General features: G+C 37.4%; 1 protein-coding gene across 1 annotated transcript in view; it reads left to right on the top strand.

The window, feature by feature from the left end:
* DCAF6 (DDB1 and CUL4 associated factor 6) overlaps positions 1-19666 on the top strand; it is a 93183-nt gene that overhangs the window by 46211 nt on the left and 27306 nt on the right. Inside the window, exons 9-13 of the mRNA XM_054391004.1 lie at positions 2863-2982; positions 3225-3470; positions 4836-4840; positions 7648-7813; positions 14653-14712. Of these exons, the coding sequence (XP_054246979.1) occupies positions 2863-2982; positions 3225-3470; positions 4836-4840; positions 7648-7813; positions 14653-14712 (597 nt within the window). The remainder of the gene's footprint in view (positions 1-2862; positions 2983-3224; positions 3471-4835; positions 4841-7647; positions 7814-14652; positions 14713-19666) is intronic.

The raw sequence follows: 19666 nt of genomic DNA, 5'->3' as shown, positions 1-19666 counted from the left end.
TTTATAACATCTGTGTGAGGAGCAGCACTGATCTTTGAGAAGCATAAACTCACGGTACATATACTTCCCAAGTACGCTACATAATCTTTCGGTGTTAGCTTTTGTATGTTATACTTTTCATGTATGTCACAGAACCTCTGTTTCTTAAGGTCTTCAATTGCAAAACTTTTCCAAAAGTTCCTTACACATCACATACTTCCAAAGTGGCTGAGGGGCCAGCAAAGTTAATACTTCAGTATGAGTGGAATGATTTAGTCCAATAGAATGATCTACTGGAAGATGCCAATGTGTTTTTAAAACAAATCCCAAATGACCAAAACAAACTGAAAACCCCCGAACTTCACATTTCATAAAATACACAAAACAGAGATTCAAATATTCTATTTCAGCCCTCTACAGATTAAATTTTTCATGTCTTCTGTCTTGAAACAAATGGTTTCATATGTAATGAAACCAGAAACAAAATGTTTTGAGTTTTCATAATCCTGGCACTTTATGCAAAATGTGAAAATGACAAACCCTAGGAGAACACTGCTGTTTCATTAAATTGTGCTTATAAGGAGAACCTAAATCATGAGAAGCCTTTTGGAAATGTTTAAAACATCACATGCTGATGTTATGTTAGTCTTTTTGTTCTTTCATTGTTTAATGATAAAATGGGGTATTTTATAATTTGCTGGAAAAACATAAAGTTCTAGACTTCTTTAACTTATTTATAGGATCACAGAATGGCTTAGGCTGGAAGAGACCTTAGAGATCATCTAATCCAACCTCCCTGCCATGGGCAGGGACACCTCTCAACTAGACCGGGTTACTCAAGGACCCATCCAACCTGGCCTTGAACATCTCCAGGGAGGGGGCATCCACAACTTCTCTGGACAATCCATTCTAGAATCTTGCCACCTTCTTAGTGAAGAATTTCTTCCTCAGATCCAATCTAAACCTCTTCTCCTTCAATTTAAATCCATTTCCCTTTGTCCTATTGGTGGACACCCTTGTAAAAAGTCCCTCTCCTGCCTTCCTGTAGGATCCCTTCAGGTATTGGAAGGCAATAAGGTCCCCTTGGAGTCTTCTCTTCTCCAGGCTGAACAATCCCAGTTCCCTTAGCCTATCCTCATAGCAGAGGTGTTCCTCCAGTTCCTGGATCATCTTTGTGGCCCTCCTCTGGACTTGTTCTAACAGATCTATGTCCCTCTGAAAGTGGGGACACCAGAACTGGATGCAATATTCAAGATGGGGTCTCACAAGAGAAGAATAAAGGGGGAGAATCACTTCTCTTGATCTGCTAGCCATACTCCTGATACATGGCCTTCTGGGCTGTATGAGCATTCTGTCAGCTCCTGTTGAGCTTCTCATCTATCAACACCCCCAAGTCCTTCTCTCCAGGGATACTCTCAACCTGCTCTATACCCAATTTATATTTGTGCCTGGGATTAGCCTGACCCATGTGTAAGACCTTGCACTTTGACTTTTTGAACCTCATGCAGTTTGCATTGGCCCAATTCTCAAGCCTGTCAAGGTCCCTTTGGATGGCATCCCTTCTCTTGAGTGAGTCCACCACACCATGCAATGTCATTGGCAAATCTGCTGAGGGTGGCCTCGATGCCATTGTCCATGTTGCTGACAGAGATGTTGAACAGCACTGGACCCAGAACAGACCACTGAGGAACTCCACTTGTCACTGATCTCCACATGGGCATTGAGGTGTTAACCACAACTCTTTGAGTGCAGCCTTCTAGCCAGTTCCTTATCCACCAAGTGGTCCATCCATCAAATCCACATCTCTCCATTTTAGAGACAAGGATGTCATGTGGGACAGTGTCAAATGCCTTACACAAGTCCAGGTAAATGATGTCAGTTGCTTTTCCCATGTCAGCCAATGCTGTAGCTCTGTCATAGAAGGCCACCAAATTAGTCAGGTAAGATTTGCCCTTAGTGAAGCCATGTTGGCTGTCACTGATCACCTCGTTATTTTTCATGTGCCTTAGTACAGTTACCAGAAGGATCTGTTCCATGATTTCACTTGGCACAGAGGTGAGGCTGACTGGTCTGTAGTTCCCTGGGTTTTCTTTGCTTCCCTTTTTAAAAATAGGGGTTGTGTTTCCCCTTTTCCAGTCTGTGGGAACCTCACCATACTTCCACGACTTCTCAAATGTGATGGCTAGTAGCCTAGCAACTTCATGCGCCAGTTCTCTCAGGACCCATGGATGTATCTCATCAGGTCCCATGGACTTGTGCACTTGTCCAGGTTCTCTAGGTGTTCCTGGACCTGATCTGTTCCTACCCTGGGTGGTTCTTCATTCTCCCAGACCCTGCTGGTACCCTCTGTTATTTGGGTGGAGTGGCTCAAGCAGTTACCAGCGAAGACTGAAGCAAAAATGTTGTTGAGTACTTCAGCCTTCTCCATGTCCTCAGTAACCAGGTCACCTGTATCCCTCCAGAGAGGCCCCACGCTCTCTCTTGTTTTTCTTTTTTTTTTTTTTTTTTTTTTTTTTTTTTGCTCACATAGATGTAGAACCCTTGCTTCCACGCTTCATGGATTCCTCTTTTGTATTTGATTTTGGTCAGGAGTTCCATGTTCATCCATATAGGTTTCCTGGCATTTTTGCCTGATTTCTTCCTTTTAGGGTTGCAGTGCCTTTAACAAGCATTCTGCTTTAAGCAGAAGTACGTAAATTTCACCATGTCATGTGTAGCTCTAGGTAATTGTAAAACAGAAAAGGAGGAAGGATGAGATGTTTTAGGCAATTGTAAATTGCACAACTTACAGTGCAGGGTTTTTCTATGGAAGAAAAAATGGCAGGAAAAAATAAACACTGTTGTAAACTTGCAAATAAAACTTTAGCATTGCTTGTTTTACAGGGGAGCAAAGTCCTAACGTCTCTCTAATGCAGAGGATGTCAGATATGCTGTCAAGATGGTTTGAAGAAGCTAGTGAAGTTGCACAAAGCAATCGAGGACGAGGAAGATCACGTTCCAGAGGTGATTTCCTTCCTTTTTTTCAAGAGTAATAATTACAACAGAAAGTATGTACTGGATGTAGAGACCTTGAATATAAGCCTTTCTGAGCTGTAAACTAAAAAATTTCTGAGCTGTAAACTAAAACTGAAGACCTGAGCACACTTATTTGCCATATGAATGGTAATGCAAAGGGATCTTTAGAGACAGTTGTATGTTTACCTTTGGACCCTTGTTTTTCTTGTTTTTTTTATTTTTAATCAAAGGTGGGACTAATCGGACAGATGCTCCGACTGCTACTAGCATTGCACCTAGTACAGAATCAGAAACTGCAATGGAAGTAGATGGTTCTGAACAACTTCCGTCATCTTCCTCCTCTACAATGTCAGCCCAAGCTCCTTCAACATCATCTTCAACAGAAAGTCCCCCTTCAACTTCATTATTGTCCTCTCCCGATAATGAACAAAGGCCTTCTCTAGGGGCCTCAACTCAACCTGTATTCCATCAGTCTGGTGAGAAGAAATCCATCTTGCCATTGTTTATGACAAATGCTTTCAGTAAGAAAAAAAATTAGGATATTCTGAGTAATTGATCTCAATCTGCACATCCTTGATAAGACTAGGTATTTTATAGTTACCAAGTGACTGCAGCTGTGGTTTACATAAAGAGTAAAACCATCAAGTGTATATATATTTGTCTGAAGAAGGAATGTCAAAGGGAATAACCAGTATTGTCTTTTGAAGTATAAACTTAAAAAAATACTGCTTTTTTTTCCTAAATTTACTCCACAAACAATGTCATTCCTTCTTCAACTGTGATTTCTCTGTAGCAGCATCAGTGCAACGAATAGCACAACCTATGCCTGTTACAATCAGAGTAACAGAGAATATTTCCTTCAGCACTAATCTACATACTCAACATTTCAGATTTCAGCAATATTGATAGCAGGGCCCACCTCATATGATACTCCATTATAGGTTAATAAATTGTGTTCCATATTGTTTTTTAAGTTTGTAAATCTTGAAGAAACTCTTCTGTATTTAATGCAGACATACATTCTTATTGTGGAAAAATGAATAAATTTTCTATTTGAAACTTATTTGGGTAGCAAAGAGCACCTCATGCTTTGACTTGCCCTTTTCCATCTCTGTGTGATAAAAGATGCCACAGCCTTTAGAGTTAAATATTTGTGTAAGTGTTTATTTTTACTTTTTGAAAGTGACTTTCTAAACCTCACAGCTGTGGTGGAAAGGCTCACGTGGTCCAAAACCATCTGCAGGTTCAGATCTGATTGTCTTAAAATCAGGGTTGTTCCATAAATTCGCCTTTTGTCTTGTACCAATTCTGTGGTAAACAATCAAGGTCTTTGTCATTGGAAAAGGTAACTGATAGCATCTTCAGGCCCTAAACTGGATTAAAGGAAAGATGGGGCTTTCCCTGGGAAATGTGTGCCATGTGTACTGTGACTGTTGCAGGCAAAATCTTTGAGACAGGTGAGAAATAATTAGGTATCTGAAAGACAGAGAAGCTAAAGACACGTGTTGAAATTCATTAAATGTATCATTCTCACCCTTTAAAACCTTGCAACTAGTCTGATACTTACTTAAAGGAAATAAACAATGAGCATAAGTGTTACAATACACACAGCCCAGATACTGTTTCTATAGTAAGTGAATGGTAGAAAATTTGTTAGCAGAGGCTTTTAGTCACCTATAGTTTTTATTAGTATTAGTGTCAGTTTGCTGCAGTCTCAAGTTTTTCACAATATACACTCAAAACATTAAGGAGTCTACTCTAATTCAGTGTCACCCAGTTTAGCGGCCACTATTGTTGGTACAGGGAGACAACCACCAAAGAACACACATACCATTACCAAGAGTTCGTTTTGATCTATTTATTAATGTCAGTGGTACATTCTGGAACTTACACTGGCCAGGAGAGTATGTCCTATATTAAAATAATTGCTTCAAGCTAGATCACTGAAACTTTGTGGGTTGCATAATGATAATAGGCTAGAAAGAATTTCTGGAATTAAAATGCATTTTCTATCCTGCATTTTAAAGAATGCACGCTGACTAGAAATAGTGTTTTTCTCTGTTTTCTCTGAAGCTGTCTGAATTTCTAAGCAAATGCTTATTCTGCCATAATGAAGCTGAAGTTGTTACTTCTTATTCCAGGTCTTCTCTAAGAGCACTTCTTCTTTCCCAGTATTACTTTGGACTAAGACTTTCCATATATACAATTTTGACAGGGGTGGTAGTGTTTGTTTCGTTGACAGACAGTGGATATTTTTTAATTTAGTATATAATATTTGATGGGTTTTTGGACTACACCTAAACAGGGTGTCAGATTGGCTACTGATTCTTAAAAAAAAAAAAAAGAAAAAGAAAAAAGAAAAAAACACTACTGCTCCTCATTCCTCCACCCAAATTCAAAACCAACAGATATAAGCCAAGCAACCTCTATCTGGTATTCTTTATGGCTGTAGGCAGATTTTTAGTGTTAGGACAAGGTGTCATCTTTAAATTGTCTAAAGGAGATTTGCAGGACTATACTTAATAGTACTATATGTTTGCACATCTAGTAAGCATCTTCTCTACTTTGCACACTTTTAAAGTGCTTCAGTTACTGTAAAAGAAATCTTTGGGTAACATGGACATGTTCAAGGAGAGGGGAGACTCCTAGGCAGAAGGCGCAGGTCATGGCAGAGCAGTAGCCGTGTGTATTGTGCATTGTCTGTATACATTATGAGATTTTTGCTTTCAGTCTCTAGTCTGTAAATGTGAAAGCACTGCATTCTGCATCAAGAACAGGATTCCGTGTGTTTGTATAGCTGCATTTAGAGGTGAATAAAGCCTGCTACTTTTGGGGGTGACAGGATAGGGTTAGTGGTAATAGGAAGAGTAGTTTAAATACAGTGGGGTTGAGTAGGAAGACCAGATAAAGATGCATTGTGAAAGATGGATGACTGGGGAAGCATTTTAGAAAATGGAAGAAGGAAAGTGAGATGCTTTCAGCCATTAGTTTGCATAAAGTAGTGGTAGATACAAGATTTTAATGCTTGCCACTAAGGAGAAAACCCCAATATTGGTGTCATTGAGAGAGGGAGGGTAGCTGGGCTTTTATTTTAGATTTTGAGTGGGAAAATGGCAATAGGTGGTTGGATTTTTTTATTTCTATTTCTTCATTTCATTTGCTAGCAGAATAAACATTTACTTAGAAATTCTGAAATATGTTAAAATCTGTTGTCATATTCAAGATAGTACTTATCTCTTCATATTTTGAATTGTAGCTCTTGTTACATCTTAACTTGTAACTGTGGACTGAATGGAACTGAGTCAGCTGCAAGTACTGAAAACTGCAAATTTAGACATCATTGAAATTTCCTTTTAAACCTTTTCTAGACTGTTTGGAGTTGTAATTTCCATAAGTATTCATGGCACATGAAAACTGTTCATAGAAGGTTTCTTTGATGCCATGTCTCATCTAGGAAGTATATATTTCCTTCCTTTATACCTCATCAACCATAAACTGGCAAGATACATTTTCACAAAGTAATATTAGATTGAGGATGTTAGAGCTCATAACTACACAGCATTAACTGGTGTTTGCCACTAATTTTTGATTGATCAGATTCTGTCTTTGTGCTTGTTTATGAAAGAAAACTTAAAATTTGCTTTATAAATATTCTCTAGTTCTATTTCGCTAAGTGAGTAAGATCTACAGAATATTTATAGAGCTGTTGCTTGGACAAAAGGCTATATGCCAATGTGCGGCTTTCCAGTATTTTAATATTTAAGATTTTACTCCAGAGTGTCCTTGATACGCTTTCAGGATAGGTCTAGGCTTGCCATTTGTAGCAGAATTAGCTAGAGCATTTGATGTGGATATTTGACTCTGAATTAGCTTCTCTAGCCTATTGTATTATAGATAAGAGTAGTTCAGCAGCAGTTCAAGTCAATGTTGTGCTTCAGCTGTTGCTAATAAGGGCACAATCTATATTGTGTAAAGAAAAGCACTTGCTACACAGCAGCTAAGTGGAGGAAATCAGCAAAGAGCATAGAAAGAATTAAAAATTACTTGGACATGTAGTTTTATAGTAGTAGGCAAAAAATACTGTTAATCACACAGTGAACTGCTACATGCCAACATGGTATAGCTGACAAATAAATAAGGGCAAAATAGTAAAACTAACAAATTTTATAATGATGACACTGAAAAAACAGTCTTTTAAGAGAATTATACTAAGAATTGTTTTTGGTGTAATAAACTACTTTCTCTGTAGGACCACATAATAGTATTTTTAGATTTTGAACCCTCACCCACTGGGAATGTCTGATTTAAAAGAGAGTTCATAGTAAACTGTATTTTTTTGTTAGATGCTGTTCTGCCACCTGTTTCTGTGGTCCAAGTTTTTTTCCACAGGTTTGTTTTGATCAAATTATGCTAAATTTCATGCATTTCAGAAGAGAAAAACAATTTCAGTATTTTTTAATAGTTTCTAAATGCTACTACATTATTTACATAATTTTTGTCACTGTAATTGCACTTAGTATCTGTTTCTTGTCTCTTGATCAGTCCCCTATCCCTCTTCCCTGTTCTGTATATTGCATGTTCAATGCGTCTTTGTTTTACATACCTTTTTTTTTTTTTTTCCCCCTCCTGCCTCCCCCTCCCTGTTTGTCAGAGTTAATGGGACCTGAGTTAGCTATAATCCGTAGGGGTCTACAGCGACTGAGGCTGAGGAAGGCAGAACAACAGAGACAGCGAGAGCTAGCTGAGGGTTCAGCGCCACAGTCATCCTCCTCTGATCAATCTTCCTCTAAGGGCTCCTCACAGGACCCTCAGACATCAGGTTGTCATTTGTCAAGGTTACTTAAGCAGCTAACGTAGTTTATAGTTTGTGCTGCTGTTATTTGCTGAGATGCTTCTCTTCCAGAACAAGACAGTTAATGCATTTGCTGCTTGTTTTACCTTGCACGTGGTGGTGGTTATCATCACATGGTTAGGCAAAGAGTAATAGAGTTTTCATTTATCTAACATGTTTGGATTATATAGCTACAAGATACTGTATGAAGAAAGTTTCCTAGGTGCATGGTATTGGATATGTGCAATGTTTGTTAGAGCAGTTGAGCAAGGAGTTGCTGTGTCCTGAATAGAGTAAGGTACTTACACACTTGAAATTTTCATGTTAATTGTACTGAATATTTAAGACTTTGCTGTTGTTTAGCATATGTTCTAAATCAGTAAAACAGAATTTTGGCAGTCTTAAATGCTATGCTTTTACAATAAGTGTAGTGAAAATACACTGTTTTGAATACAGTGACTTTTCAGTTCATCATCCTCTTTCTCTTGCCTTACTGAGATTTAAAAATATTATAAGAAAGCTTTGGAGATTTGAGAAAGTTAGTGTAGAAGCATGCATGTGAATAAAGTAAACCATAAAGCATAAACTTGAAGCAAACTCTGTTATGGTGCCATGTAAAAAAGACTAAGTTGCATGCTGTGTGAAAAATCAATAGATTTTTGTGTTCTGAAGTAATGGCTAGCAGTGTTTCTTCTGTGAATAAGTTTTGTGACAATTGAGGTGTGGCTAAATTACTGATAAGGATTGTCATACATCACAGTTTTACTTGCTATGGTTCAATATATTCATTTATCTAGAGCCTTTTACAGAACAATTTCATGTAACACTGGCTAGTGCTCTAGTAACAATATGTGGTTATTGAATTTTTAATAACTCTGTACACTAGAAAATACTACAGTGAGTAGAATTTTCAGAATGTTGGAAACCAGTAAATCCTGGAGGGCTGTGTGCTTGTCCTAGGGGTGGTGGCCATAGGTGCTTGTTACTTCTAGCAGAACAAGAAAAAGAACAGTAGCAGTGTTCTTGGCTGCAGTTTAGTTTCCTGCCAGGAAAAAAACCCCAAACCTAAAAACATGAAACTACTGAAAAGCAGAGTCAACATCAGAATTAATTAACTCAAAGAAATGTATTGATACAGGCAAAACCATATCTAAAATTTGCAGTCAATAGATTTAGATCTTCCAATTTGTTTTGGAATGGCTTCAAATCAATTCATTTTTTTACTAGATTGTTTCCCATTGAATTGAAATAGTAAAAGAAAAAAAATTGGTTACAATCATATCTGCAGAATTTTCACTTGGGGGTATCGCTGTGGATATTTACTATCTCTGAAGTGTGTGTGCTCTGGGTTTCACTTTGTTTCACTCTGGGTTTCACTAAGAAAGATACTGTCTTTCTTAGAGTTCCTTCAAGGATGAAATGTAATTCTTTACTCCCAGTTCCTTGTAGGTCAGCGTACTGTAGGCTCCATGCTGACTCACATTTGAAGCTTTAAGCTGAGTAATTGCTTTGACAGCTCAAAGGAGTCAACTCATTAGGATTTTTTTTTTTTTTATTTTGTTTTTTTTTTTTTCTGTTTGGCCTGATTGCTAGAATTTGTTAGTGTCAGCGTTATAGACAGTGGAAGAGTTAAAATGAGGAATTCAAATGTAAGTATTTAATGTGTTTGGTCAACTATTCATCAAAAAAAATGATTAAAAAATATCTTTTCCTTTCTACTTCTATGTGTAAATACAAGATATTCCTGCTGTGCTTCATCAGCTTCTTATATGTATTTCATAGAATCATAGAACGCATCAGGTTGGGAGGGACCCTTGAAGGTTGTCTTGTCCAACCCCCCTGAAGTGAGCAGGGACATCAACTAGATCAGGTTGCTCAGGGCCCCATCAAGTCTGACCCAGGGATGGGGCCTCCACTACCCTCGTTGTGAAGAACTTCTGCCTTATATCTAACCTAAATTTATTCTTCTCTAGTTTAAAACCCTTGCCCATTGTCCTATCACTACAAGCCTTTCTGAACAGCCCCTCCTCAGTCTTCCTGTAGGTCCCCTTTAGATACTGAAACGTAGCATAAGGTCTGCCTGGAGCCTTCTCTTCTCTGGGCTGAACAACCCCAACTGCCTCACCCTGTGTTCACAGGTGAGGTGCTCCAGGCCTCTGATCATCTTTGTGGCTCCAGTGGGTCCATGTTCTTTCTGACTGGAGGGCCCCAGATCTGGACACAGTATTTTACACAGAGCAGAGTAGCAAAATCACCTTCCTTGACCTGCTGACCATGCTTCTTTTGATGCAGCCCAGGATGCCATTGGCCTTATGGGCTGCAATTGTACCTGTTGGTTCATGTCCAGCTTCTTGTTCACTGGTACTCCCAAGTCCTTTTCTGCAGGGCTGCTCTCAATCTCATCATCCCCCAACCTGTACTGATGTTAAGGATTGCCCAATCTAGGTGCAGGACCTTGCACTTAGCCTTATCGAACCTCTCCTGAAGCAAATGAAGCTCTTTTATTTTTTTTTTTTTTTTTTTTAATTAGAGAACCCATATAACCTTTGCATTGTCTATAGACTTTATTGCACCCTCAACATGAAATATTCTCTGCATTTGCTCATTTCCTTTTATGCTAGTTACTTTGTTCCCTTTTTCTGGCTTCCTCAGACTTATTTTTGGAAGGTGCGTATCCACAATCTATTCCTTTGGAAAACCAGAGCTGTTGATTTTCGGTCTCTTGCTTCTCCATAACAACAATTGCTTGATGGCTCTGTGGTAAGCTAACATTTCAGAATAGTGATAGGAGAAAAAGAAGTTCTTAGTTTGTTGTTTGGTTTTGGGTTTTGTTGTTTATTTAGTGGACGGGTTTGCTTGTTTTTTTGAGCAAATTCCCATACATCAACAATCTCCACGTTTTCCTGCAAGGTTGACTTTGATGCTCTGTCTTGAGGGAGGTGTTCTGTTTTTAGGCATATCCTAGTTGTAAATTTTCACACAAAAAACTACACCTCAAAATGTGTCTGCCACTATGTAGAATAGCATCGTAGCTTCTGGCCAAGGGCTGCAAGGTCTCAGCTAAAGTTCTCTGACAAATGTGATTTCTCCTGAGGTGTGTTTAATTCTTAATCCTTATCCTCAGTTGTAATTGCAGACAGAAAAAATACGCCAGCCATGTAAGAAATTATCAGTAGAAAATGTCAATAGCTGAAAGCTTTTACAGGTATAATAGAAACTTAGACTGCATGGTAGTTATTGTGTCCTCTATACTAAGGACCTGTAATATTTACATGAGGATTTGTGACCTGTATCTGTAATAGTTAGCCTTCACTGTTTAGAAAAAAAATAGTCAAAAGTTTATGTTGTTGAATGTGATAGTGAGTTAACTGAGTAATGATACACAGTTATTAAATTTTTTTAAATCAGCATTAAAAATTAGTATTCTTAAGGGTTTCTGAAATGGCCAGTGTGCATGATCTTACAGAAATATGAAAGGGAAAATTTGATTTAGACTGAGTTATATATTTCTATTTTTTATATATATAACTTTGTTTCAAGTGTGTTTAAAGTGGAACAAATTGGGTTTTCATTTCTGTGTTAATACTTTCTGTGAAGAACAAGGGAATGACTGGAGTTTTAATTACTAGATGCTTTGCACACTTTGTACAACACACAGATACAGAAATGTGTCTATTTGAAGCCCAAAGTATATAACTGTGCAAAGCGATTGCTCCTAATTATTGAAACAAGTACTTAATTTCTTAGTATAAGGTCCACTTTATATACCAGCTTTAGGAATTGGGACTCTCTGCTTCAGGCCTGATTGTCACATTGGAACTGGTGTTATAGTGATATAAAGAGGAATTATTTTTTTTAACCAAAACAATACAGGTGGAATTCTAATACTTAAGTCAGCTGCTGACTGCCCAAACTATAGGAAAATCCTTCAGCATATAACTGACTTTAAAATTATCTTCTATTTTCTGTTTGAGGTTCCCCAAATTTATGAATCTCCAGTTGCCTCTTTTAAGTGGTGGTCCAGTTTAGAATGTACTGGTGGCATTACAACCAGTGAACTGCATTGGGATATAGACCCAGTCTGTGAAGGCTCAGGTAAGAGTTTGGATTTTTGTTTGTTTTTTTTACTATATGGCACAGTTTTGGTAATACTTTTTACAAAAGCTTTATCATCAATGATGAAAGTACTTTTTCAGAATTTTTACAAAACAAAGCCATATATTAAAAAAAGAGGCATTTACCTGAACTTCTCCAGGCTGGTTTCATGGTCGTGTTTATTTCCCTGCCTGAGGTGTGGGATTCCAGACTGCAGTGCCACTTCAAGAGATACTGGTTCTCTGTGGCTTCAGGAGACTTGAAAAAAGGGAAAGAAAAACAAAATCAAAAAACCCCAAACCGAGCTCTTTTCTTAACTACATTAATTGGAATATTTAGGAAGCTTCCTTATAATGTTTAAAAAAATCTTGTGTTACAGGCGAAACACATTCACAAAGTTGTAAGAAAACATCAAAATAATAGTGAAATGTGGGAGATCCAAGCTTGCACTGGCATGGACAAACTACCTAGAAAACCTTTCACTTTTTGCTGACTGTGATTGCATGATGTACATGGTGAAACACACCTACTTTTTACTTACTGTTGTATAATGTGAGGTCTTAATAAAGTGCTGATAAGGGTAGTAAATGTAATTTCTTATGTTTATATTTAAAATATACTAGTTCAGTCATACTTTCTGTGTTCATCTTGGTCTGAATTAAACAGCTGATGAGATTAGCTTTTCCAGCCAAGTAAAATGCTTGGCAGGATGATATGCCTTTTTAATAAAGGATATTTAAGCTCATAGAAAGATTGACTGTGTAAGAACAGAGCGCAACTGAGAATCACTGTCTTTTGTTATTAGTCTTCTCAGTTTGCTGTCCAAGACCTTCCCTCCGTTTAGCACTTTTGATACAAGTTAGTCCTAATCACAGGCTTCACAGTGGTCAAAGCCAGCCTGCCCTTGAAAGATGCACTCAGATTCCTGTGCTGAGTCAGCTGCAATGCAGCTAGATTGTGTTACGACTAGTGAATCTTTCCATGAGCTCTTTGTTCTGATTTACAGTCTGAAAAGTGGATTACTAAGCCACTGAAAAAAGTCCACTTGAAATACTTCTATTGCAGCCTGATATAGTTGGAGACATCCCTGCTCACTGCAGCGGGGTGGACAAAATGACCTTTGACGGTCCCTTCCAACCTGATGCGATCTGTGAATCTGTAAAATTGTGTGAAAAGCACACTTCAGTTTTGAAAAGCCAAATACATTTAATGTTACATGTTCCATAGTTACGAGCTGTGTCCCAAATCTAGATTGACAAATACAGTGGTCTGGCCTAGGTGTGTTTGGTGCAAAGCGTGGCTGAATAAACGTGAAGACAAAACAGGACCAATTTTATGTTCCCCAATTATGGAACTAAAATGCATAAGCCTAGTTACCAAAGCAAGCCATCCTCCAAAACACACTGAGCTTGCCTCAGACTTTCCTGGCCTCTGGTCTTCACTCCTTCTCTCCTGCCCTACGCTAGGTTTCAGTGTAATGATGGAACAGACTGTGATTCCTGTACCAATGACTGGGAATGAAGTATCATTTGAGGATGTGTTTTTAAATCATCTTGTCAATTTGGCAGGTTTTGTGGCTGTATTACAAAATGGGTCACGCTGATGATTCTAACCAAAACTTGGAAGCTAGCCTCTGTAGGAGGGGATATATAATTTCATTGCTTTCCTTGTACAGGATTTAAATTTATGTTAAAATTCCTTCAGCATGCTTTGGTGTTGACAGACTGTGACTCAGTTTATAATACAGGATATCAAATCATTTTAGCTTACATGAATTTATTTGTAACAGAAGATTAGCAAATGGAACCAAGATAGCCTAGCCAATGTCTTTGAAATACTGCACTAATCTATGTAGACCAGCTCATCTTACAGTAATACAAAGTAAGTCTTCAGAAGTGACAAGGAAAATACAGAAGATACTGAATGTTGCATCTGTCAATTTTCTGTGCAATGAGTGTAGTGCTGCTGATAGTTATTAACTGGTAGTGTCCAGTGCTGGCAGGTGTGGAGGGAGGCATGTTAACTGCTGAGGGGTTTGATTCATTTTATTTATTTTTCTGTGATGAGATGAGCATTTTTGTAAGTCTGACTGGTGTGGTACTGTGATAAACTCACAAAGATATGTTCTCGGTCTTCAGATGCTACAGGTGCATCATGGAACGCAGAACTACTGGATTGTCATATGAATGGGATGTGTTTTGGTGCTTTAATATTTTACAGTCTATACCCTGTTAAATCTGTAAATAGTCTCATCTTCTACATTTTATGCTTATAGGTATAAATATTGAAGACATTGGTATGCCACTGAGTATGTTATGTTAAAGTATATATACTCTGAAATTTATATTTAGCACATGATTTGAAATACTAGTGTCACTTGGTACTCAGAGCAAAGGCTTTAGGAGTCTTGATTCTTCAGTGTTTTTCTTGACATGTCAGAAGTTAGAAGAACATGGTAAAAACTTTATTGATGGACAGGCCTTTTTAATACCAACATGTCAGCAAGCTTCAGGCTGTTCAATGACTACCTAAATGAGTACATAATGGTTTGAAACAAGTGGCTTTGCTTTTGTCATGCCTGAAAAATGCAATATGTCTGGCTGCTCATAAAACAAACCCAAAGCTTCCTTATGTTGCTGCTTTTTTTTATTTTAAACTAACATTTGATCGTGTCATTGCTATGCAGTTCTCTGCTGCTTATGTTTTAAGTTGAAATCTCGTTTTTGTTTCAGATTCTCCTTCTTCAGTGGTTAACAAACAGCTTGGATCCATGTCACTTGATGAGCAACAGGGTGCGTGTGACAGGAAATGCGCTATACGCAGCCATAGTTCATTGCAATGCTTCCTTTTAAAATTGCCTTTCATGATGATAAACAGTCTGAAAATGCTGTTCATCTACATAAAGTAGAATTCTGTAAGCAGATCTGCTGGAAACTCGTTAATTATTTAATCCTCAATATGAGTACCAGAGTAAGGCTAATTGTTGTTTTCAAAAGCCATCTGATGCTCAATTCTTAATGCATTCGATGTAGGTACAGTAAATATCTTGTGTACTATAGAGACATTTCAAATATTTGTTTTTAAATGCAAAGTAAACTTAATTCTTTTTACAGTGTTTCTGAATGATTCTTCTTGGATCAGCGTGCAAATATGAAGATTGAATAACTTCTAATCATATAATGCCAAATTATTTTTCTTATGCAGAAAAGAAGTGCAGCTTCTACCGTTTAAGTAACTCAAGAACATCTCTTGCACTTAGGTGCATCTTAATTCTGTAACACTTTGACCTACACCATTTCTGCTAAACAAGTACTAGTGTTTCTCTGCAGATGCCCCTTGGGGTGGTGGTAGAAAGAACAGTTGTGAGCTTTCTCTATGCCCATTATTCATCTGTTTTTTAATTGTGAAGTGACCCTATTTCAACTGCACCAGTGTCATCTGTAGTGAATATTTATGTGTGAATAATTAATGAGTGGTAGACGGTAATTTAAAAATAGGTTTCCGTACACTTACTTCCGTATCAAAGCCTTTGCAGAGATTTACTCAGATCCCACAAAAGAGTTGGCTGTTTCTTGTTTCGTGTTCTAAACTAGAATGCCATTTTGAAATTCCTTTTCTGAAAAGCAGTCTATTTGGCATCTCTTGAGATTATGGTTTATTTTAGCATGCCAGAACACTAGAGAGAAAAATAAAACAAGCTTTGTTTTATATTGACAAAATCATGATGTGAAACTACATTTTGTGATTAAATAGCCTTGAATCTCAATGCGTAAACTTGCTAATTCACAATCCAGTAGTCTACATCACTCTAATAGTCAGGTTTAGCTGAAAACTTGCTTATAATTAGTGGCCAAGTTGTGCTGTCTGTTACAAACACAAAATAAATTATTATTTGATGAGAGTAGAATAAACTAGAATGAACATAGAAAGTCTGTACGCTTACTGAACTTCTTACAACTGCAAAAATTTAGGAAAAATGTTTTCAATGATGTTGAGATTTAAACCCATCTGAAAGCAAAAATAAAACTAGAAGTTTGGGTCCCAGAAACCAGTTCCCAACTCTGCATCAGATTCCTTTTCAAGTAGCCTTACAAACTAGTTTGTGTACTGCTATTCTTAATTGTATAGTTGCAGTAGACCCATAGTTATAGTAGATTCTTAGGAGTTATTTCTAATATTTTTTTCCTGCACTAAGAAATTACTTGAACTAATGTAAAGGCAATTATTCTCATAAAAACATTCAGGTTTTCAAATACAAAAACCCCCCAAACGCAAAGCAAACAAAACCCACCAAAAAACAAACCCACCCCAAAATACATTTGTTTATCCAGGCTTTATTTGATTAAGACAGTGTTTTTCTGTTGTGATGATAAGAATCACCTGAAGAGACACATAACATTACTTCTATGCTGGAAAAGTAGGAATTTGGAAAAGGAGGTAATTTATTAGAAAATCTGTTGTCCAAATGATAACCAGAAAGAATCATTTTGCTGAGATGCAGTTCTGTTTTTCAAGTTAAACTGCAATAGTTTGAATGTAAATCTCAAAAAAATTACAAGTAGCTAATGGAGGAAGCAATATAAATTCTTTCTATATACACATGCCTTCCCCACTCCCCATTCCTATCTTATTTTGGTACTGAATCAGCTGTTGACCTTTATAAGACTGTTTCTGGGTTTAAACCTATTTTGATACTTATTACAAAGACATAAATTTATAATGCCATTATACTGATACTCCAGCAGAAGCTCTTCAGTCATTCCCATATGTACAAAATTAATTTACAGTGATCTATATTGGAATTTTTATTTTTAACTGTGTTTGTAATATGGTGGGGTTTAGATTTGCTGCAGTGTAAAGGCAATGTTTTGAGTATAAGGTACTCCCTGAATTGGTGTGATTAAAGAGGGAACCTGAAGCCAAAGGGATAGTTTGGCATCTTAGAAGCGTAAATGAGCGTACGCATCACGTGCCATCTTAATGCTGCTTCCTACACATAGAGAAGCCATACCAATAATTTGTATTACTAGATATTTGCAAGTTAGTTAATAATCCCTTCTGGTGACACCCATACCAGGCTGTTCAGTGCCACATGACAGATAGTTGAGCAGGCCCAGGATAAGCGGTATGTCAGCTATTGCAGAGTTAGCTCCTCAGAAATGGTAGTGTGAGTACGTTAAACTGTGCTGGCGTGTGTTTGTCCCAGCTAAGTAACTCTGCCTCCCAGTCAGACAAACTGGTTGAGTGTTGGTGTGGATAGAGAGCTTTCTAGACCTATTGTGAGCTCTGCAGGTGAGCTCCATAATTGCAGACCTGTGCTTCATCGTAAGGCCCTGGTGTGGTTTGTACCACCTCCTACATAAAAGTGCAGTACTCAATTAGTGTAAGAACCACCTTGGCAAAGAAATTGTGTGCCATTGGCTGGAAAAATTGATTGATTTCTGGTCTTCCCTTAGATGTCATTGTGCTTTACAGTGACTGGTATCCGTGTAACACTACTCAGTCAGTATTCGTCACTAGATAAACGAATCTCCACCCATCCCTCATTCATCAGCTGCTTCTGATGAATTTTCATTTGTTACTGTATTCATGGAATTCCTTTGTTATGAAATATATCACTTGTCTTCTCTTTGGATCACTTTTTCCCCTTTCAAAAGTAACTGTCTTTGATTTTCACCCAGGATATAACGCTGTCTTCAAAATGTACAAAGCTGATTTTCTTATGATATCATGATTACTGCTGGACAGAAATTATTTTTGCAGTTTTTCATGCAAAGTTGTCTGTGCTGTTCTTGTGGGGTTGCCAATAGACTAGTGAATAGGTCAGCATTTGAGATGTGCGAGGCTAGCTTGAAGTTCCCTACAATGTTAGTTTAACTTGGTAAACCTTTCTATGCACTTACCACTTCATAGTTAAGAGCCCCAAGCTTTGTGAATTTACACTCGCACAGGTTTATTTTCTAATGGAAAAAAGTGTGTATGAAGGATATTGCTTTCACTTGCAGGGTTTGGGTATGTTGTTTTTTGGTGTTATGTGGTTTTTTGGGTTTTATGTTTTTTTTAAGCATAGGAATGAAGTTCTGGTCTTCTGCTTTAAGGGTAGTAGTATAAAAGGACCTTCCTCCTGTAGACACACGGAGAATGGAACATTTCATGGAAGTGTCTGGTTTTGGACAGGGTTGCTTATGAAGTAAGAGTGTAAGTTGTTCATAGTGTCCTTAAAGTATAATGTGTTTGGCTCTAGAATTCAAGTAAAATTTCAAGGCATTTTTGAGGAACTGGAAACAGAGTTTAGTAAGGTGTTAACAAGCTACAACTTTCTCTGAATCAGTTATTGCCCTACTAGAGCTTGCAATCAGATTTATAGTTTTGGCAGTAGATCTTCTCTAAATCAAAGGAGCAATAGAGTTTTTCCTCATCTTCCTTTCTATTTTTTTTTTTTATCAATGTTAAGTAGGTCTGACCTGGGGTCAACCTAATAGTGAAAGAGTCCTTCATTCTCATCTAGTCAGTCTTTCGCAATCACAGGGTTCTTGAAAACAAAGAGCTTGTGACTTCAGGATTTTGCATGGCTTCTCTAAAAGAATGTTCAGTTATGTACTAGGGAAATGTTATTAGTTTTCTTCAGAGGCTCCAATTCAGCTTTCATTAGCAGTATAAGTTCAATACAAAAAAGCGAACTACATATCTGATTGTTACCAGATTCTAGTCTCATCTGTGTTTTAAAAATTTTCTTGTTCTTATTAGTGCCAATTTCATGCTAGTTTAAAGAAGAAACTGACCCAGTCTAAACTGTAGCTTATGTTACTAGATTTAAGAAAAAGCTATTATGCAATATGGTTTAACAGCTGTCCACAAAAATAATTTCTCAGTTAGTGCCCTCTTTAGATAAGTCTACAGCAATTCTTCCAGCTTTTTGAGTGTGAATAAATATGAGCAGTAAGTGTAGTCAGAATATAGGCTGTATGCATCTTGGTTACATTTTTTGATGTTGAGGTTTTAAGACAGAAAAGCACTGTAAGATGGTCTGAGCTTCATAACAGAAGCTTTATAGTCATTTAGGTTCATTGTAGGGGAGCAATGTTTGGTTACTTTGGTCAGTAACAGTAACTTGTTTTGTGCTGAAGCAAATACTGCATAGCAGTATCATTATTGCATAGCAGTTTAATCATTGTTTGGTGGCTGTCTTGGACTATTCAAGGCAGTAAGTTGTCTTTTTTTACCTATCTGGGTTCCCAGTTCAAAGATATGTCCTGTCTGAACTTGTTACAAGGAAAGTAAAGAATTCTCCAGCAATGTATTTTTGCTTTTGCAGTGTCCAGCTCCTGTTGACTTGTGCAGTATATTGGAACAGTCAGTATATGTACTTGCTTAAGAAGAGATGCTCAGAATTTGAACAGGCTTTTGTGTTAAGAGATGTTTGCTGATAGGTTGCCAAAAAAAAAAAAATAATCTTAGATAAAGCACCATTTTGGTTAAGAAAGAACATGTCCTTTTTGTTCCAAATATCTTTGTACTCCCCTATAAGATATTTTCTTATGTTTGTTTCTTTCCTTACTCAGTTTATTTCAGGAACTGGAAATTTTCCTTTTGATCAGTTTCATTCTTACTCCAGTGTAAAAAGTGTAACTGGGACCTGTATTTTAGAGAGACTGTGAGCTTTTCTCTGCATAGAATGAGGCCCATGCCCTATGTGTGGTTAGGATCATGGTTGTAATTGGTTATTCCCTTTCACGTATATAAACA

This window comes from Indicator indicator, chromosome 1, assembly GCF_027791375.1.
Source record: "Indicator indicator isolate 239-I01 chromosome 1, UM_Iind_1.1, whole genome shotgun sequence".
Classification (NCBI taxonomy): domain Eukaryota; kingdom Metazoa; phylum Chordata; class Aves; order Piciformes; family Indicatoridae; genus Indicator; species Indicator indicator.
Note: the sequence above shows the minus strand (reverse complement) of the source record. Positions and strands in the feature narration are given on the sequence as shown.